Source organism: Scyliorhinus canicula, chromosome 8 (genome assembly GCF_902713615.1).
Source record: "Scyliorhinus canicula chromosome 8, sScyCan1.1, whole genome shotgun sequence".
In the NCBI taxonomy this organism is placed as follows: Eukaryota; Metazoa; Chordata; class Chondrichthyes; order Carcharhiniformes; family Scyliorhinidae; genus Scyliorhinus; species Scyliorhinus canicula.
In genome coordinates this window covers 123,601,213-123,620,724 of record NC_052153.1, presented here as the reverse complement: position 1 = coordinate 123,620,724, position 19,512 = coordinate 123,601,213, and the positions used below count along the sequence as shown (strand labels likewise).

General features: G+C 47.3%; 1 protein-coding gene across 1 annotated transcript in view; it reads right to left on the bottom strand.

Moving 5' to 3' along the window:
- Positions 1 to 6,627: 6,627 nt before the first annotated feature.
- LOC119970486 (solute carrier organic anion transporter family member 3A1-like) overlaps positions 6,628 to 19,512 on the bottom strand; it is a 427,206-nt gene continuing 414,321 nt past the window's right edge. The window contains exons 9-10 of the mRNA XM_038805186.1: positions 19,192 to 19,256; positions 6,628 to 8,258 (exon numbers count right to left, since the gene is read on the bottom strand). Of these exons, the coding sequence (XP_038661114.1) occupies positions 7,876 to 8,258; positions 19,192 to 19,256 (448 nt within the window). The 3' untranslated portion in view covers positions 6,628 to 7,875. The remainder of the gene's footprint in view (positions 8,259 to 19,191; positions 19,257 to 19,512) is intronic.

Genomic DNA, 19,512 nt, shown 5'->3' with positions numbered 1-19,512 from the left:
CGGTGTGGGTATTAAGGGGACTGAGAGGGGGGGGCGTGGAAGGCCTCCCATAGTGCGTTCCGCTGGAGGAAATCAGCGATCGCTTCAGCGTCCCGATCTCTCGCTACAGAATGGGCTATGTGTGACCTTGGCCTCACGTTCCCCACTCAGGCCCCTTATACAATGCGCGTTGTGTTGTATAGCCTTGTGTTTCTCGGTGCTGCGAGTGCCAGGAAACACGTGGCTAAACGTGCTCGCTATCGGTCTTTGTTCCCATTTAGTTGAATCAAGCCCTTAGTCACATTTTTGGACCCTGGGGAGTTTCTCCCAGTTTAACCCACACTTAGGGCGGGATTTACCGACCAACCCCGCTGCGGGTTTTTTGGTAGTAGAGGCAGAGCGCCAGAGGGATTTACGGATTTACCGACCCCACTATTGTCAATGGGATTTCCCATTGACTGCACCCCTCGTCGCTGGGAACCCCATGAGCCAGCGTGGGTCTGGAATATTCCACCAGCATGAACAGCCGGTAGATCGCACACTTAGAAATTGTTTTCAGCACTGGGAGCTGAACTCAGAGATAGGCCGCCATTTTATCAGGTTGCCGCAATCTCTAAGTACGTTTGTGGATCCCTCACCCCTCCCCATCCATTGGCAATGTCATCCCGCACACACATGGGCATTATTCCACACACCCCCAAGTGAGAATACCCCACTTGGGGTCCCTGGACTCCCCCTCTTTAGGCCCCCTTACAGGTTACCCTCTTCCAGGACCCCACTCGTCACCCCTCCAACCTCCGAGAGGCCCCTACTTACCTGCCCTGCACCCCTCCCATCCTTCAAACCCCCTCTGACCCTGACCCTTGGCAGTGCCGCCCAGGCACTGTGGCAATGCCGGGGGGCAATGCCAAGGTGCCCGAGTTCTGGGGGAGGGCCAAGGAGCCACTTTGCACTATCCCTGCCCATCAGGGGTCTGCGATATTCCGGGAGACCCCCCCAGGTGCTGTTTCATCTGGTCCATGTTTGTGTGGACCAGTACAGAATGGCACCCGGCTGTGCCCTCATTAGGGAGGCTGGTAGATCCTGGGAAAGCTTGCCTGAGTAGGTTTAAAGCCGACTTAGGCGGACGCCATTTGGTCACACCCTCTTTGAGTGGGATTCTGATTTTGATGCATCGCAGGACTTAATAATAATAATCTTTATTGTCACAAGTAGGCTTACATTAACACTGCAATGAAGTTACTGTGAAAATCCCCTAGTCGCCACATTCTGGCAACTGTTCAGGTACATGAAGGGAGAATTCAGAATGTCCAATTAACCTAACAGCACGTCTTTCGGGATTTGTGGGAGGAAACCGGAGCACCCGAAGGACATCCACGCAGACACTGGGAGAACGTGCAGAATCCTCACAGACAGTGGCCCAAGCCGGAAATCAAACCTGAATGCCTAGCACTGTGAAGCAACAGTGCTACCCACTGTGCTACCGTGCTGCCAACTTGGGTATATCCTGCGATTCTTAAAGGCCTGCGGAGGCTTCTTCAGGGCTCTACCGGCCGAATTGCGTTCGCTCGAGTGCAACGTGGCCGATAGACCACGCCCATAATTTCCCTTTCATAAATCCATTCTAACTATCCAATCCTACCATAATTTTCCAAGCATTCAGTTATCACATTCTTTATTATAGCTTCTAGCATTTTCCCTAATACTGATGTCAGGATAACGGGTCTGTCGTTCCTCTTTTTGTATTTTTAAAATAATCTTTATTCTCACAAGTATGTTTACATTATCACTGCAATTAAGTTACTGTGAAAATTCCCTAGTCGCCACATTCCAGCGCCTGCTTGGGTACACTGAGGGAGAATTCAGAATGTCCAAATTACCTAACAGCACTTCTTTTGGAATTTGTGGGAGGAAACCGGAGCACCCGGAGGAATCCCACACAGACACAGGGAGAACATTCAGACTCCGCACAGACAGTGGCCCAAGCGGGAATCGAACCTGGGACCCTGGCGCTGAGAAGCAACACTGCTAACCACTGTGCTATTGTGCTGCCCCCTTCCTCCTTAAATAGTGAGGTTGAATTTGCCACCTTTCACTCTGCAGAAACATTCCAGAATCTATAGATTTTTGAAAGGTGATTACCAAACCTGAAACTGATCAACCTCTGCCTGGTTATCAGGGTCATCCTAGTATTGCACAAACTCTCTGAACGATGTTTTGGAAGGAGCCGGATATGTGGAAATTCAAAGCAATGGTTATCTTCAGGGCCATGGACATCGGGTGTCCACCCATGGAATACAGCTCAATCTGCAGCAATGGGCACTGGTCAATGATGGCCATTCTTGACATCTGCTGCCTTCATTGGCTTTGACATCTGGAGGTAGTTCAGGCATGTCAAAGTACTGACAGTTGAGTCCATCTTGGCATGGCTTACTGCTTCCAGTCCACTTAGGGCCCTTCTACCCATGACCCAGCTAGAGGCTGGTTCTATTGCTGCTTCTGCTTTTGCTGCTGTAATGATATACAGTATTTGGCACCTGGTGCTCCCTCCCTCTGTGCCACACCTCTTCGGTGTGGGGTCCAGCATGAATGAGTGGAAGAATCCCATTCCTGTGGATACCCACCTTTATCATGTGTTGCCATTGAAGGTAACTACCCCAGGTTACCTGGTCACTCCCCTTCGGCTCTGAGGCAGTATAGCTCAGCTTCGCCACTGGGAGGCCACAGCCACAATCTGAAACCTCTGCCCCCTTGGACCTGACCCACCCACTCCCGCCTGTCAGCTCCGTTATCCTCCTTGGAACTGCTTTGGGAGGTGATGTCGCCCGATTATCATTCCCGGAGACCTCTCGATTTTCAGAAACAAAGGAAGTGACGCCGAGTTGCTTGTCCACAAACTAATCAAGGAATTTCCCTCAGTTATTTACACATACAAGTTGTAAAATGAGGTTTGACTCATGTGCTGGTTCACACACTGTACCCAAGTCATTTTTGTGGAAACAGGATGGTTGAGTGTGAGAGGTGGGCAAAGCTACATATGGTGGATAGCCCATCAGGTCCATTAAGAGCCTTGTGGCGGCAATTAAAGGAAAATGACTGGGATTTGCCTGTTGGCCTCCAGGGGTCCCCACTGAGGGCCGTGGAGAGTTTCGCTGTTTGGTGACAGCCTCATGTTGGCAGACCAAGGAGCCAGCATGCAAAGCAGGCTTGGAAGCTGATGCTGCAGCAGCCACAGGCCAGTCTCTAAAGGGAATACACCCCTTACCCCTCACCACTATCCCATCCCCCTAGTGGCCTGGCTGCAGAAGTCATTTTTTGATGTGTATTTTACAGGTGGGATTTATCAACTGTTCTCGCTGGTGGGAAATCCCAAACTAGCGCATGGGTTTCAAAATGTGAAATCTTGTTGACAATGACAGGGCCGGTAGATCCCGCTGGCGGATCACCCCCCTCACCAAAATACATGAAGTGGGGTGGTCAGTAAACCCCGCCCAACATGTTGGAAGTTGAGGTCTTCATTTTGAAGGGCCCCTCTTCCTTACCTTCCAGTGCTGGCTGTCGTGCTTTTCAAGCAGGAAGGCCTCGGACTGGTCCTCCAGCCATTGTCTATGTGTGGACAACAAGCCCACCTTCTGGCCATTAATTGGTCACCCCAGGGAAAATTATAATGGGTTTTCCGACTGCAAACTGGGCCGGCTCCACCCCCTGTGCAAATTATGGAGGGCAACCAGATGCAGAAATGGGAAGTCCACCCGGCATTTTTAAATGGCTAATTAACAAAATATTGAGCTTGATAACGAGACAATCTTCTCAATTTTTCATTACCTGCTGCATTTTTTGGGTGTTGGTCATGAGAAAGTTTGGGAGTCTTCTATGGTAGCAATAACAAGGCGTCACCTGAGCAGAAGGGATGGTACCGGAACCGTGGCTGAATGCAGCAACAGAATACACACATGAAGATGGCAGCATCTGTATGTGTTTCTAGCTCATTTTGTTTTTACTTACTAGAACCTGCCATAAAAAATAAAGAGTGAGAGAGGAGGGAACCTTTCCATTTTTGGCCTCTGGCGGGCGTCCGCTAGGATCAAGGAACCCAGGCGTGGAAATATACTGAGAGCTGGCAGCCACGCGGGGATCAGTATCTCTGTTGGTCACCAGTGTTATCAGGGAGGTTGTGGCTGTTGCGGGAGTGAGTGCTACATGGGAGTGAGTGTCACTCAAGGCCCAGGATCAAGGAGCAAACCCGACCAGATGTAACTCATAAGGGGTGGGATTTCCTGGGGTCTGGGTTGCTTGGGTGGGGGTGGAGGCTGTTGGCAGTAAGGGCAAGGGGTTTGGCTCTCAGCAGGTCTCCAACCTTTGCCGATGAAGCATTAAGTGCCTTTAAACGAGGGACCCCACTGACCCGGGAGGGCACAAGCAGCCTGCATATGTTTGCTCATCGTATTCCCTGTGTGGTGACAGGCCTGCCCACAGATAGCCTAACACTAGCGACGGAAGGATGAGACTCTTAAATGGTCATTAATTACGCACTTCAGGGCCTCTATTATCATCTGGGCGAGAAGTCCGACCATGGACCTTATCGCCCGTGACTTAATTTTGGAGGAAGGTGACAACGTGCTTGCACGTTACCTACCCACCTGCGACAATGTCCTCCGTGCCTCCAAACACATCACAAGAGAGGGCAAACATTCTCACCAATGAGTGAGTTTCCTGAATAATGCAGGCTTCTGACCTATATATCAGCCTGATGATGGGTTCAGGAATCTGCAGGGACAAACCTGTCCTTGGTATTCACTATATTTGACAGCAGCTTTAAATATTGTGCTTTTCTAACTACAGGCAAGTTCTTCGAGCAATAGTTATTGTATGTATGATAATTACACTGTGTATATTAAATATAAGTTTATCATTTATCATTTGATAATAAATTTACATTTGAATGAATGGGCTTATTGGCATTAACACTTTTAACACACAATATACATGTTCGGTTCTGCAATATTACTTCAGACTACAAAATACACATTCTGCAAAGGAAACAACACTGGAATCAGTTATCAGCTTTACAAAAGTATAATGCAATTATTATTTTTAAATTCTATGATATAAAGCGTAATATAAACAATATAGACCAATTGGATGCAACAGAACATACATCAGTATCTTTAATGTTCCAGCTGTAGAAAAATGGAATATGAAAATTTACTATGACGAAGGTACGAATAGTTATGAATAATACACATGGTTTTTTTCATTTCCACAACCAATACAAAATTAGCTAGCCTCACTGAACCATGTTATACACCGTTTCATCGTAAGTTCAAACTGTGCACTATATTTTACAGTTAGCACAATCAAACCTGAATCAAACAACTGTGTGGGGTGAATATGAATTCTTCAAGAGCAGGAAAAATTATCTGGTGCCAGATTTCATACAGATTGTGCAACCATCACCAAATTAGAAATGTCCTTGTTAAAGCTCTCTTTGCCTTTATTGTTGATGCGCAACACTGCTGATAAAGCAACATTACCTGCTCTAACTGTGATGTGAATGAACACCCCCAAGGTGTTGCTAAGAAAATATCTTTTGTGCTTTAAAAGCATGATGTAATTCCATCAGGGTTCAGTAATAGAAGAAAGCGCCTGAAACAACTATAGTTCTTCTAACCACCAACAGTGTCCAAAGTGTGTTACCCACACCTATGTTATTCTCTAAGTCTGAATAAAGATTGTAGACTTCCAGTTAACACAAATACTTTATTCAATGGGTTTGTTCTGTTTCCGGAGCTTAACTAGATACAATACAGTCAAGAGGTATGACCAGTGAAGCTGAGGTAAACTGCCTATGCTTAGCTGTCTCTGTCTGCTGCTGCTCACTAGCCCTGTGCTTCTGAAAGAGGTGGATCCTCCCTTGGGCTGGACCCATCTCTGATGCTGCCCTCTAGTGATGCTGTGGCTGTTACATCTGTCTGTAGTTCCTGATGTATGTGCAGATGTATGTACAGATCACTACAACACCACAAGCCTGTCCTTAAATTTAAAGGAAACCAAGGTGGTTGTATTCATACAGTGTGAATAGTCTTTGTCTGTTTACCGTAGTCATTTACTAAATTTCAGGTTGGAAAATAAATCATTTACAATGAGAAATAGGTGTGTCACGGGATATCCTGTTTCCTTTCCTGTATTTTGTTTATGACCTGAGGCACCATTTGGCATTATGACTGGTTTCTTAGCAGCACCAATTTTAGTGACAGTACTGAGTGTGATAAGAACGAGAAAGGAATTTTCCCTTACTTTTTCTGAGTGTCAGGCGCTGACTGAAAACCTGAATGTAGCTCTCCAGCTGAACAGACTAGATTTCCTGGCACTCTGAAAAATAATGAGTGGACGTGGCTTTTGTTATCATGCTGGTGGGGTGGGGCCTGACTGAGCCGGCACCTGGCTCAACATAGCATGGGGTGCCATCTTTAAATGGTGCCTCAATCAGCACAGAAATTAAATGGCCCCCAAACATCCCCCCCATAAGCACAGAAGACCCACCTCACAAGCATTGGCCCCACCCCACTCCTCATCACATCAAACGAAATGGAGCTCTCCCCACCCCCCAAAAATCTCAGGACACACTCCCCCCCCCCCTCCCCTCACAGACATCACATCAGCCCACCAGAACACACATAAAAGGAACTCTGCCCATGGACTCCCCCAGATGGCTCACCCTTGGCACAGAGTGTCACTGCCAGGTTGGCAGTGCCTATCTGTGCAAATCTGGCAGTGCCAACCTGTGCCGGGCATGTCCCTCTCTTCCCACGGGCTATACTTACCTCGGCCCCCCCCCGCAGTAGGATCCCCTTGGCTGTTTCCCATCTTCGCAAACATGCTGTAAACCTGGCTAATGTGACGTCACATTGGCAACGTATGATATCAAGTGAAGGGGCATCATGTGGCAGGGGATTCATTAATTCCATTAAAATGCATTACAATGAGGTTCTTGCTCTTTGTTGGCTGGAACCTCATTACGCCATTGGAGAGGGGAGTGGAAAATTGGGAAATGCTATCTCGCCGGCGAGAATCACGTTCCCAGACATCCGCGATATTTTACACCCGCATCGCAGTTTCCGCTGACGGATAATGCAGGTGCAAAGTCGCAACCCTCTATTTGTGAATGGACTCAAACAGTTTGAATGATAAGAGCATTGCTTTGAAATAATCTGAAAGAATAAATGCTCCAGTTCAAGTCACATCACGGACAATATCATGACTAGTGTTCTGAATATAGAGGGAGGCTGTAATACTAAACTGAAAAATATTTGATAAATGTTGGAAAAGCAAAGGCAAAATCATATAATTAAAAGCTGTGTATTTTTGGCTAATGTGGGCTCTATGGGTAAAGTGACATTCTGAAATCCAGATTGTGAAGTGTTGGGTTGAATAGGATAAACCCAACACTGGAATCAGATCTTGTATGTCTTCAAAACATATCAATTTCAGATAGTTTACATGCTAAGGATGGCATTTATATTGTTGCAACATGTAGCATGTATGATATCACCAAAGAAAATGCAAAATAAGGTGCTTATAAAAGCACAAAAGCTATTTCAATAGGATTTTGTTTTTAAACTGACCGCTTGGGTCTACTGCTTATTCTAACCTGGATCTGCCAATTCTTGGCACTGATTTTATTTATTTCTGTATTGCTGATTTGTTGTGAACCATACAGAATTGTGAAAAACCGTATCTATTGCTGTAATTTTAACTACAAAGAGAATAATAAAAATCTTTCAAAAGGCCAGTGCCTTTCAAAGTATCCTTGTCTTAAAAACCTTAAAATAGTTATTTAAAACGTTTTTCCTACAAAAGTATATTTTCAAAACCATTCAGTCACTCCGACAAATGTTAAAGAACAGACTCAATGTTCTCACACATTTCATTCTCTCCCAAATGATAGATAAATGTTGTCCTTCCAGCCGATTTGCTCGAATCCGCTGCAGCCGCCTCTAATGTTAACGTGGATGCAAAGAGATCTGACGTGGTCATTCGACCAACTGAGTCCTCATCTCCCTGAATATACGTCTTGGAATGACCCTTTATGTAATGCCATGTAGTTGTGTACAATATAAAGGCAATCGTCTTCAAGCCTATGGCAATGCTGACGTAGAGATATCTGTAAGAGTTGTTGTCGTATAAAGCACACGCTCCGCTTTTGTTGCATGTTTCTGACCATACCAGACAAGTAGAGTCGATTGCAGCTCCAAAAATAAGTGGTGGTGGAATAAAACCTATGTCGAAAAATAGGCAGAATAAATTAAATGAACCTAGGATTAGTGAAAATATAACAGATAGGAAGTGAATAATACAATTGGTTGCTCTTTTAAAAATATTAATTGCTCCTTTTACTGTCACGCAACATATTTCTGTCTTTCTTTTGAACTTTTTTTTACTGATGTAATTAAGTGGTGGAGAAACTGGATGAGAACTTAGAGGAGTCTTATGTCTGTGTAGAATATTAAACACAACTATAAATTAACATCTGGGAGACTAATAGGAAACTTAGCTTGAAAGGGGGCTGATCAGGTTAGGGCAACAATGCTGAAAGCACAAGATATCTGAATTTATCTAAGGCTCTTTGGAGTGAAGTGATCATCCTGGACTGTATATTAATTCAGTGACCTTCTTATATTGGGTTCAGTGACTCCAGTGAGTTCATTGCAATTTTTCATAATAAAGGAAGAGGTGATGGTGTCATCTCTTCGTAAGTAAAATAATTTTTTTATTGGCTGACAGCTATAATTTGCCGAAAAAAGGCCTGCATTGGTTTACAGAATTCAGAAATCACCAGGGATAAATACTTACTTGTTAAGTGAAATTCTAAATAACAAGTCATACCTGTTATTTAGTCTATTAAAACTGGTGATGTTGCAAATGATTGAGTGCAACTGTATACACAGTGCGGGCGATTTAGCACCCGGGCTTGCCATCAGCGGAAACAGCAACACGGGCAAAATATCAAGAGGGTCAGGAAACACGATTCCTGCCAGTGAGATCGCATTTCCCGATTTTCCACGACCCTTGCTGCTGATGTAACATGGGGCGGGTTTCTCCGACCCCCCCTCCCCCCCACCCCTCCCCCCCGCCGGGTCGGAGAATTGCCCGGGGCCGGCGTCAATCCCGCCCCCGCCGTGTCCTGAATTCTCCACTCCCGAGATTCAGCGGTAGCGGGAGTCGCGCTGCACCAGTCGGCGGGCCCCCCGCGGCGATTCTCCGGCCCGCATTGAGCCGAAGTCCCGCCGCTGACAGGCCTTTCCCGCTGGCGTGGATTGAACCACCTATCTGACTGGCGGGATTGGGGGCACGGGCGGGCGCCGGGGTCATCGGGAAGGGGGTGGCGCAGGGTGATCTGACCCCGGAGGGTGCCCCCACGGTGGCCTGGGGCGGGATTGTCCGACCCCCCCGCTGGGTCGGAGAATCGCCCGGTGCCGGCGTCAATCCCGCCCCCAACGTGTCCCGAATTCCCCGCTCCCGAGATTTGGCGGGGGCGTGAATCATGCCGCGCCGGTCGGCAGGCCCCCCTCGCCGGTCGGTGGGCAACCCGCAGCAATTCAACGGCCCGCGATGGTCCGGAGTCCCACTGCTGACAGGCCTCTCCCGCTGGCGTGGATTAAACCACCTACCTGACCGGCGGGATTGGCGGCGTGGGCGGGTGCCGGGGTCCTCGGGGGGGGGGCGCGGGCTGATCTGACCCCAGGGGGTGCCCCCTCTGTGGCCTGGCCCGCGATCGGGGCCCGCCGATCGGCGGGCGGGCCTGTGCCATGGGGGCACTCTTTTTCTTCCGTCTTCGCCATGGTCTTCACCATGGCGGAGGCGGAAGAGACCCCCTCCCCTGCGCATGCGCCGGTATGACGTCAGCAGCCGCTGACACTCCGACGCATGCACGGACTTACGCCGGCCGGCGAAGTCCTTTCGGCCCCGGCTGGCATGGCGCCAAAGGCCATTCACGCCAGCTGGCGGAGTGCGAACCACTGCGGCGCGGGCCTAGCCCCTCAATGTGGGGGCTTGGACCCTAAAGGTGTGGAGAATTCCGCACCTTTGCGGCGACCCGACGCCGGAGTGGTTCACGCCACTCCAACACGCTGGGACCCCCCTGCCATGCCGGGTAGGGGAGAACCCCGGCCATGGTTGCTGCTGACAAAAGCATTTTAATGTAATTAATGAGCCCACCCCTGCCACATGATCCCCCCCCCCCCCCCCCCCCTTACTTAATATTCATACCTTGCCCATGTCAGATCACATTGGCAAGTTTAACACCAGGATTGTGAAGACGGGAGACAGTTGAGGGGATCCTGCCAGGGGTGCTAAGGTATGTAAAGCCCCCGAGGGAGAGCGTAATACCTAGGCAGTGCACTGGCATTGCCCCTGGAATAGGCTAGCACGTCTGGTTGGTATTACCAAGTTGGCACTGCTGGGCTGTGCCAACCAGTTCCAAGGGCAGTGCCAGGGGTGGGTCCTCTAGGGGAGTGCATCTCAAACTATCTGATATGGCGTACCTGCAGTTTTTTTTTTCAATGTGCCAGGGACCGGTGAGCAAAACAAGCCAATCCAGGATTACTGTTGCTTTCTTTTCTGGAAACACTCCAAGTACCGGCAGACGATGGCTCGCGTACCGGCACCGTTACGCATACCACACTTTGAGAAGCACTGCTCTAGGGGACTCAAGGGGAGGGGTTCCCTTTATGTGAGTTGGAGAGTGCTGATGTCTGTAAGACTGTGGGTGATGGGAGAGCTCCATTGCTTATGCTGTGGTTGGAGAGAAAGGGGAGGAGAACCATGCTTGTGAGGTGGGTCCTCCATTTCTGCGGTGGGGGGGGGGGGGGGTTAGTGTCTGTCCTGATCATCCAATCTCTGTTCAGCCGGCTTTGCCGGCTGTATCAGGGCCCGCTCCGGCAGGCTGACAGCGAAAATCATGTCCACCTATTTTTTTCAAAGTGCCAGAAAATCTGGCCTAAAAATTCAGCTTTGCAGCTGAAGAGCTACATGCTGATTAACAGTCAAAGCCTGGCACTCTGAAAAAAATACGTGAAGTCACATGCCACGGCCGAGTACTGATCTGAGCCATGCAGACACCAGACTCCCAAAGCAACTGATTTAAGAGGAACGCCGAAGGGCTTTAGTGACACCCTCAAAGCATCGCTGAAGAGGTTAAACATTCCGGAGGGACTGCCGAAAGGGGACACAAAGGAAGCCCTGTGTCTGGCTAAAATGCAGAAGGTTCATTCAGGAAGGCACTGAACACAACGAGACATTTCATTGGGAACACACAGTGATGATGTTGAGGCATCAGAGAACACATAAACGTCCAAGTAACTTATCTACCCGACCTTTCAAGTGCCACCTGCCCCGCATGCTGCAGCGTCAGCAAACTGTGCACTGGACTTGTCAGTCATCTCAAAACCCATTGAACCAGGATAGAAGCAAGTCATTCTCAATCCTGAGGGACTGTCTAAGGGGACATAATGAAGGTCATTTTGCCCATAATTATAATGGGTTTCAATGAATCCCCAGCTTGTTTCACACGGCTCCCGACTTCCATTTCCATTTTTATGCAGGACTCAAAATTACTGGCATTGCATGGAAGAACACAATCGGTTAATGATTTGGTTCAGATACTGATGCAGCATCTAATATTTTCCTCAGACTCCTTTTTGAATTTCAAACACATGTTCATTTCCACCCAAATGTTCATGTAATGTTCTTTGTATTACACATTCCTGGTGAATCTGTGATTAAAGATGGCAGAAATCATATTCCTTTGGTTTCTGAGGCCATCTTTGAGAAAATTGGCAATAAACTTGATCATGATGAAATTCTGAAGCATGCAGCATCTTAGGGTGAGTCATTTATTAATTTAAGTTTTTGACTGATCCAGCTGCCAGCACAAAGTAAGAATTCAACAGTGAAATAGCTGGATTTTGACAGAAATGAAATCAAATACATGCTTCCACACAGCCTGTATTTTTCACTGTCAATATCTGAGCCTCAATTGTTTTACAGATGCAAGAAAACCATTTATTGGCAAGGCACTATTGAAAAATAATTTGGGAGAAACGAGCACAGTTCCTATCTATATTTACCTAAGTTGTTTCATACTTTTTAATAGTATTCAGCACAATTAAACAATTAGTTTTCACTAATACTATGAGAATTTCAATCTACATAACCTGTTGGGGCCAACAAAGGTGAAAGCCAACTCTTGGCAAATTTTCTTAAACTCGAGAACCCATAGTGTAAGATACAACCCATTTGCTGGTTTATGGCCCTTTCTGCCTATTCTCTCCACCACCTTCTCAAGGGAAGTTAGGAATGAACAATAATGTTTGTTATGCCCGTGATACTCACATCCCAGAAACAGACAATAAAAAATAAGGATCCTTACAGTGGATGTTGCCTGGAGGCATGTAACATAAAACAGGAATTAAACAATTCTTCAAAAGCATAGCGTAATGAGGACAGGTATAGAATTGTATGGCTTGAGTATGTACGCTTTGTTGAGATGCCGAACTCATAAAGGGGTTTGGTCAGCAGCGGGGTGGGGGGTTCTGTTTTGACAGCTGGAGAGAACTGCTAACTTTGTTTGACTAACGTCATTTAACTGGTTGTGAAAAACCTTTTATTTCTGTAATCTCTTTAGTTAACATTTCAATGTTTATTTGCACAAGATTAAGAAATGGGAAGTGTTTCATGCTTCTGCTATTGATACTGCAATGGTCCACCTGATTTACATTTTTCTAGGGTTTTGTGAATGGGTGTTTTTTTTGAGCGGTTTCACATGTTATTGTTACTATATGGTCCTTTGGGGCTGTACATAGTGTACACTGGGTAAATAAGTAGTGAAAAGCCATGAGTTTACATGGAGGGCATGAGAATGGCATGGGGATGAGTGGGAGAGTCAGGAAGGTATAAGGGGCGAGTGCTGGAGGGCCCAACACAACTAGGATGAGGTTCTAGAGAACTGAGGAAGGTCTTCTAACCAGCTTGCCTTGGTACTTGCTGCCCCATATCCACCTATGCTTTGCTTCTGGGGTCAGTGGGCCCAAATACATCCCACACAGACCTACTCTCGGAAGGAAGAAAGCACCATTCGAGGGCCTTTTTTCGGTGGGTGAAGTGAGCCAGGAAATTTCTTGCAGTGGCGGAAATCGGCACAAAGATTCTTGCAGCAGGACAGTAACTGTTCTTCCTCATTCCTGAACAACTGTCCTTGATACTCTCAGTACCTGTTTTTCGCTCATAAAATTCCAAACCAATTAACTTTAATAGCAATCCCCCAAAAGATAGGTCATCCCAATGTGATCCTATCTTTTACACGGTGTGGTGAATTCATACTGTATTATAATTCACACTGTATTACATTGCATTGTATTAAGTCCTTGTGGGATCTGTGTGTGAGCCGTTGCGCGGCTCTGCCCACAAGGGGAGATGAGGAGCTTGTACAGGGCTCCACCCTTGGCTCTGCCCATGGTCCCTCCCACTACCAGAAGTATAAAGTGCTGCAGCCGTAAGCCTGCTCTCAGTTCCTCTGGTCGCAGGCAGGCTCAGGTGTAAGACTATTAAAACCACAGTTTACTTCCAATCGTGTCTCTAGTGAATTGATGGTCACATCACACGGAAATAATTTTCAGTGGGTGCCTGTGTCTTTTAACCAACCTCAGAGGTGTTTAACATGGCAAACAGGGCACTTGTAAAAATGCATCCGCCTTTGCATCAAAGCTACCAAGGGGCCTCACGGTAGCATGGTGGTTAGCATCAATGCTTCACAGCTCCAGGGTCCCAGGTTCGATTCCCGGCTGGGTCACTGTCTGTGTGGAGTCTGCACGTCCTCCCTGTGTGTGCGTGGGTTTCCTCCGGGTGCTCCGGTTTCCTCCCACAGTCCAAAGATGTGCGGGTTAGGTGGATTGGCCATGCTAAATTGCCCGTAGTGTAAGGTTAAAGGGGGGATTGTTGGGTTACGGGTATACGGGTTACGTGGGTTTAAGTAGGGTGATCATTGCTCGGCACAACATCGAGGGCCGAAGGGCCTGTTCTGTGCTGTACTGTTCTATGTTCTACGTTCTATGAAACCAATCTTTAGAAAAAACATTATTGACTAAAGTTTAATTGACACTGTTTATAAGACACTGCTGCCTTAGGCAAGAAAGTGCTTCAGGGTGCTGCGGCAAATAGCTGTCACTAGCGTCATATGTCACAACGGCTCATTATTTCTTTCTTGAAGATCCATAACTTTGATGGTAAAACTTAGTTTAAGAAATGCAAAACAGTTGTTTGGTAGTACAGAACTTGAGTAATGCTGAAAAAAGACCACGCTGTTGAAGTTTTTCGTCTTGCACTCACCAGGATAATTCACAAGAATTCTAACTGTAAAGGGAATGACAATTTATATAAAATGATAAGTCAATGCTGATTGGGTTGGTAAATGGATCTTGATTGGTCGAGGTGTTACCATGGAGAATGCACTAGTTAACTGATAGCTAAAGCTAACTTTAAACCAGGCATGTTGACTCTAATTGGTCAAGGTATTGCCCTGAGAAACGAACCAAAGAACGGCTGTTGCCTATTTGTTTAGTTGACAAAGCCACAATGTGTCTACATGTTCTTTCTGTCTGCAAAGGACAGGGCCCTGTGTATTAATGTGTGTACCTTCAAGCAAAAGTGAGCCACGTTGTGAACCTGATTAATAATCATAAATTGGTTGTGAGGTTAATTCTTAGCACATTCAGGATTATTTATCAAATATTGTCAAATCGCTGAATCACACCTTGTTGCTCAAATCTTTTCTGGGTAATCTGAGGTAGAATAGGCAATTTCTGGAACTGAATGTGGGGGCCTCAGGCCAATTCATGTGTTTGCACAATATACTGCGAACCCACCTCTTCATTCAGCTGAGAAAGGAGTTGTGTTCCGAAAGCTAGTGATTTGAAACAAATCTGTTGGACTTTAACCTGATGTTGTAAGACTTCTTACTGTAAATATTCTTGTTCCCTTTACATTTGATATTTTTGCAAATTGCCCTGATGAGTGCAAGATGAAAAGCTTCAACAACATATGTTTTTCTCAATAACACAACAGCAAGATACTCGTATGTTAGAAGTCGGAAGTAAAAACAGAAAATTCTGGAAAAACTCAGCAGGTCTGACAACCATATGTGGCGGGAGAAGCAGAGTTATCATCCCAACTTCAATATGACTCTTTTTCGGACTTTTAAGATTTTTTAAACTATTTTTTTCATGGGATATGAGTGTCATTGGTAAGGCCAGCATATTTTGCCCATTCCTAATTGGCCTTGAGGAAGTAGTGCTCAGCTAACTTCTTGAAACACTGCAGTCCATCTGGTGAAGGTACACTCACAATGCTGTAAAGAAGTTCCAGGATTTTGACCCAAGGAAGGAACGGCAGTCTATTTCCAAGTCAGGATGATGTGTGACTTGGAGAGAACCTTATAGTTCGCAGGGATCTGACACTCGGTTCAGCTAGGCAGTAAAGGTCACGGGTTTGGCAGGTGCTGTCAACGGAGAACACTGCTTCCTGTATATGGTGTACACTGCTACCCCTGTGCATTGGTGATGCAGGGAGTGGATGTCGAAGGTGGAAGTGTGGTAGAACATAGAACATAGAACAGTACAGCACAGAACAGGCCCTTCGGCCCTCGATGTTGTGCCGAGCAATGATCACCCTACTCAAACCCACGTATCCACCCTATACCCGTAACCCAACAATCCCCCCATTAACCTTACACTACGGGCAATTTAGCATGGCCAATCCACCTAACCCGCACATCTTTGGACTGTGGGAGGAAACCGGAGCACCCGGAGGAAACCCACGCACACACGGGGAGGACGTGCAGTCTCCACACAGACAGTGACCCAGCCGGGAATCGAACCTGGGACCCTGGAGCTGTGAAGCATTTATGCTAACCACCATGCTACTGTGCTGCCCCAAATATAAGGATGTTAGGTGAGGAACGGTTAATGTGGGCTGGAGAAACAGTACCACTCATGTTAGGGGTTGGTTTAGCTCAGTGGGCTAGACAGCTGGTTTATTGCTGCAGAACAAGCCCAGCAGCATGGGTTCAATTCCTGTACCAGCTGAGAATTCTGAATTCTCCCACAATGTACCCGAACAGGTGCCGGAATGTGGCGACGAGGGGCTTTTCACAGTAGCTTCATTGCAGTGTTAATGTAAGCCTACTTGTGACAATAAAGGTTTTTTATTTATTTATATTATGATGTAGAGCCACATGACAGTAGGCTGTGTGTAGAGAGAGTCAGAGAGACGTTGGTATGAAGATAGCACCTGGACAGGGTTTTACCTCAGATATATATAGATATAGTTGTGTGTTAACACTAAACCACACAAGCCTCCGGATCGTTTAGAGGGGTACCAGACAACCCTACTATAGTAGATGGGCTGCTATGTTCTGGATGGCATTGAACATCTTCGTGTTGTTGGAACAGCACTCATCCAGGCAAGTGCAGAGTATTCCATCACACTCCTGACTTATAGATGGTGGCCAAGCTTTAGGGAGTCAGGAGGTGAGTTACTTGCCACAGAATCCTAGCTTCTGATGTGCTCTTCTAATTGCAATATTTATATATCTGGTCTATAGGTAAGTTTATAAGCCCTCCAGGTGATGATTGTGGTAATGACATTGAATGTCAAGGGGAGATGGTTACATTCTCTCTGCTTGTAGATGTTCATTGCCTAGTACCCCTGTGGCGAGAATGTTAATTGCAACTTTATCAGCCCAAGCCAGGATATTGTCCAGGCTTTGCTGCCTTGGCACAAATTGCTTCAGTATCTGAGGAGTTGCAAATGGGAATGAACATTGTGCAGTCATCAACAAACAATCCCACTCTGACCTTATGATGGAGGGAAGGTCACTGATGAAGCAGCGGAAAATGGTTGAGAACCTGCTGTTACGATGTCCTGGGATTGAGACGATTGGCCTCCAACAATCATAAGTATCTTCCTTTTTGCTATGTATGATCCCAGCAGTGGCAAAGTTTTCCCCTACTCCTATAACTTCAATTTTGCCAAGGTTCCTCGATGTCATATGCTGCCTGAATGTCAAAGGCTGTTACTCAAATCTTGTGCAGGATACTCCATCCCTGCCATCAGCAGCAGAGTTCCCGATGTCAGCAGGATGCAAATAGGTCAAATTGACCCATTTGGGCAATTTAGCATGGGCAAGCCACCTAACCAGCACATCTTTTGACTGTGGGAGGAAACTAGAGCAGCCGGAGGAAACCCATGCAGACACGGGGAGAATGTGCAGACTTGGCACAGACAGTGACCCAAGCCGGGAATCGAACCTGGGATCCTGGAGCTGTGAAGCAACTATGCTAACCACTGTGCTACCATGCTGCCGAGATACACGGGGATGGGAGAACGAAGACTCCTACCCAGGTGTCCTTGGCAGCGACACCAAATAGGCATTGTGTAATTTACATATGCTAATTTGGGCTCCAATGCTTTTTAAGGGTCCCTCAGGGAAAGTATTCAATACTGAGTGTGCCTGTCAGATTTTGCTTGCTTTTTAAAGTTAGTTGCATCTGAAGCCAGGAGGCGTAATAGATTTCTTCCCAGCTCCACAGTATTGATGCAGATCAATACGGGATCATGCTTGCTCCCTCACATTCTTCAGCTACCTCCCCCAGGGCCTAACCGTGGGCCTAATTTACTGTGATAGACTGCCCAATTGGAGCACCAGTAACCGTAAATCCCGCCCCCAACATGGCCGGAATTCTCCACCACCCAGGAATCGGCGGGGGCGGGAATCATGCCGTGCCAGTCGGCGTGCCCCCCGCGCCGATCAGCGTGCCCCCCCCCCGGCGATTCTCCGGCCCGAAGTCCCGCCGCTGTCAGGCCTCTCCCACCGGCGTGGTTCAAACCACCTCTGTGCCGGCGGGATTGGCGGCGTGAGCTGGCCCCCGGGGTCCTGGGGGGGGGGCGCGGGGCGATCTGACCCCGGGGGTTGCTCCCACGGTGGCCTGGCCCACGATCGGGGCCCACCGATCGGCCGGCGGGCCAGTGACGTGGGGGCACTCTTTTTCTTCCGCCGCCGCCATGGCCTCCACCATGGCGAAGGCGGAAGAGACCCCCTCCACCGCGCATGTGCCGGTGGTGACGTCAACGGCTGCTGACGCATGCACAGACTCACGCCGACCGGCGAAGGCCTTTCGGCCAGCCCCGATGCAGGGCGGCGTCTTTGGCGCCAGTTTTGGCGGCAGTCGGCGGAGCAGGAGCCACTCCGGCGCGGGCCTAGCCCCTAAAGGTGCGGAGAATTCTGCACCTTTGGGGTGGCCCGACGCCGGAGTGGTTGCCGCTACTCCGCTACGCCGGGACCCACCGCCCCGCCAGGTAGTGGAGAATTTCACCCCTGCTTCTGGATGTTTGACGGACAACAACAGCTCACCAAAATATGACCATGGGAAATGATGCCCAATTTAAGATGAGCATTAGCCCTCTCGCATCTGTTGTGTGTTTGGAGTGTGTTCTCCACTTGAGAAAAGGCCTGAAGCAATCTATAACTCCCTGGGTGTCATGCCATAAGAAATTGATTGCTCCTCTGTATTCAGCTTGATATTCTTTTTTACATTTAACCCTGCATCCTTTCAATTCAAATGTCTCTGTTCATTTAAAGAGCTCTTGCTGACCCTCCTCTACATCTGGTGGGAAGGAATCTGGTATCATTATAAATCTGTTGGAAAGTTGTCAACCTGAAACATTAACTCTGCAGAGGTGCTGTCGGGACTGCTGAGCATCTCCAGCATTTTCTGCTTATATTTCAGTTTTTCATCACCTGCAGTATTTCTCCTCTGTTCCATCAAAGCAGATGGATGGGTGAAAGTAGCAACAGTGTGAGTTTTACTTTATTTGGAGGTAGGCAGCAAGCAATGTTTATTGGCCGCCTCTTGGCATTTTGTGATTTTTATGCCACTGAAACAACCTATCTTGCTGTGTGTCCTGCCCTTGGCATGACGGGTATCACATCAACACCAGGAGCAAGCTGCAACATAAATGTCTATAAAAAAACACTTCCACATTTAGTTTTCTGCAAACAACAAAGACCATTCTCCCGAATTCTCAAAATCTCTGTGTGAGTCGAAGCAAACGAAAGTGGATCGCTATCTCATTAAATAACTGAATTGAAACACCCACCAAGTAACCTCAGCATGAGGAACTGAACACCAAGGGCATATGATTTGTATTCAGGATTCACAGACCTGTGGGAGCAAAGGAGAAAAACCCAATTAATATCCAGTAGACATCACTGTCCGGACAACAGACTTAATCCTAGTGATATCTTCGTCTCCATGTAAAGCCTACACTCACAAGGTGGCAATCTGGAGCCTGCTGTACTGCAAGACTCTCATACCCTTACCTAACAAATTAACCTTGCACATCCTGCCTTTTCAGAGAGCTGCCAGCATTCGTTTCAAACAAATAACAACGAAAGAAACAATTAACTTTCAGACAATT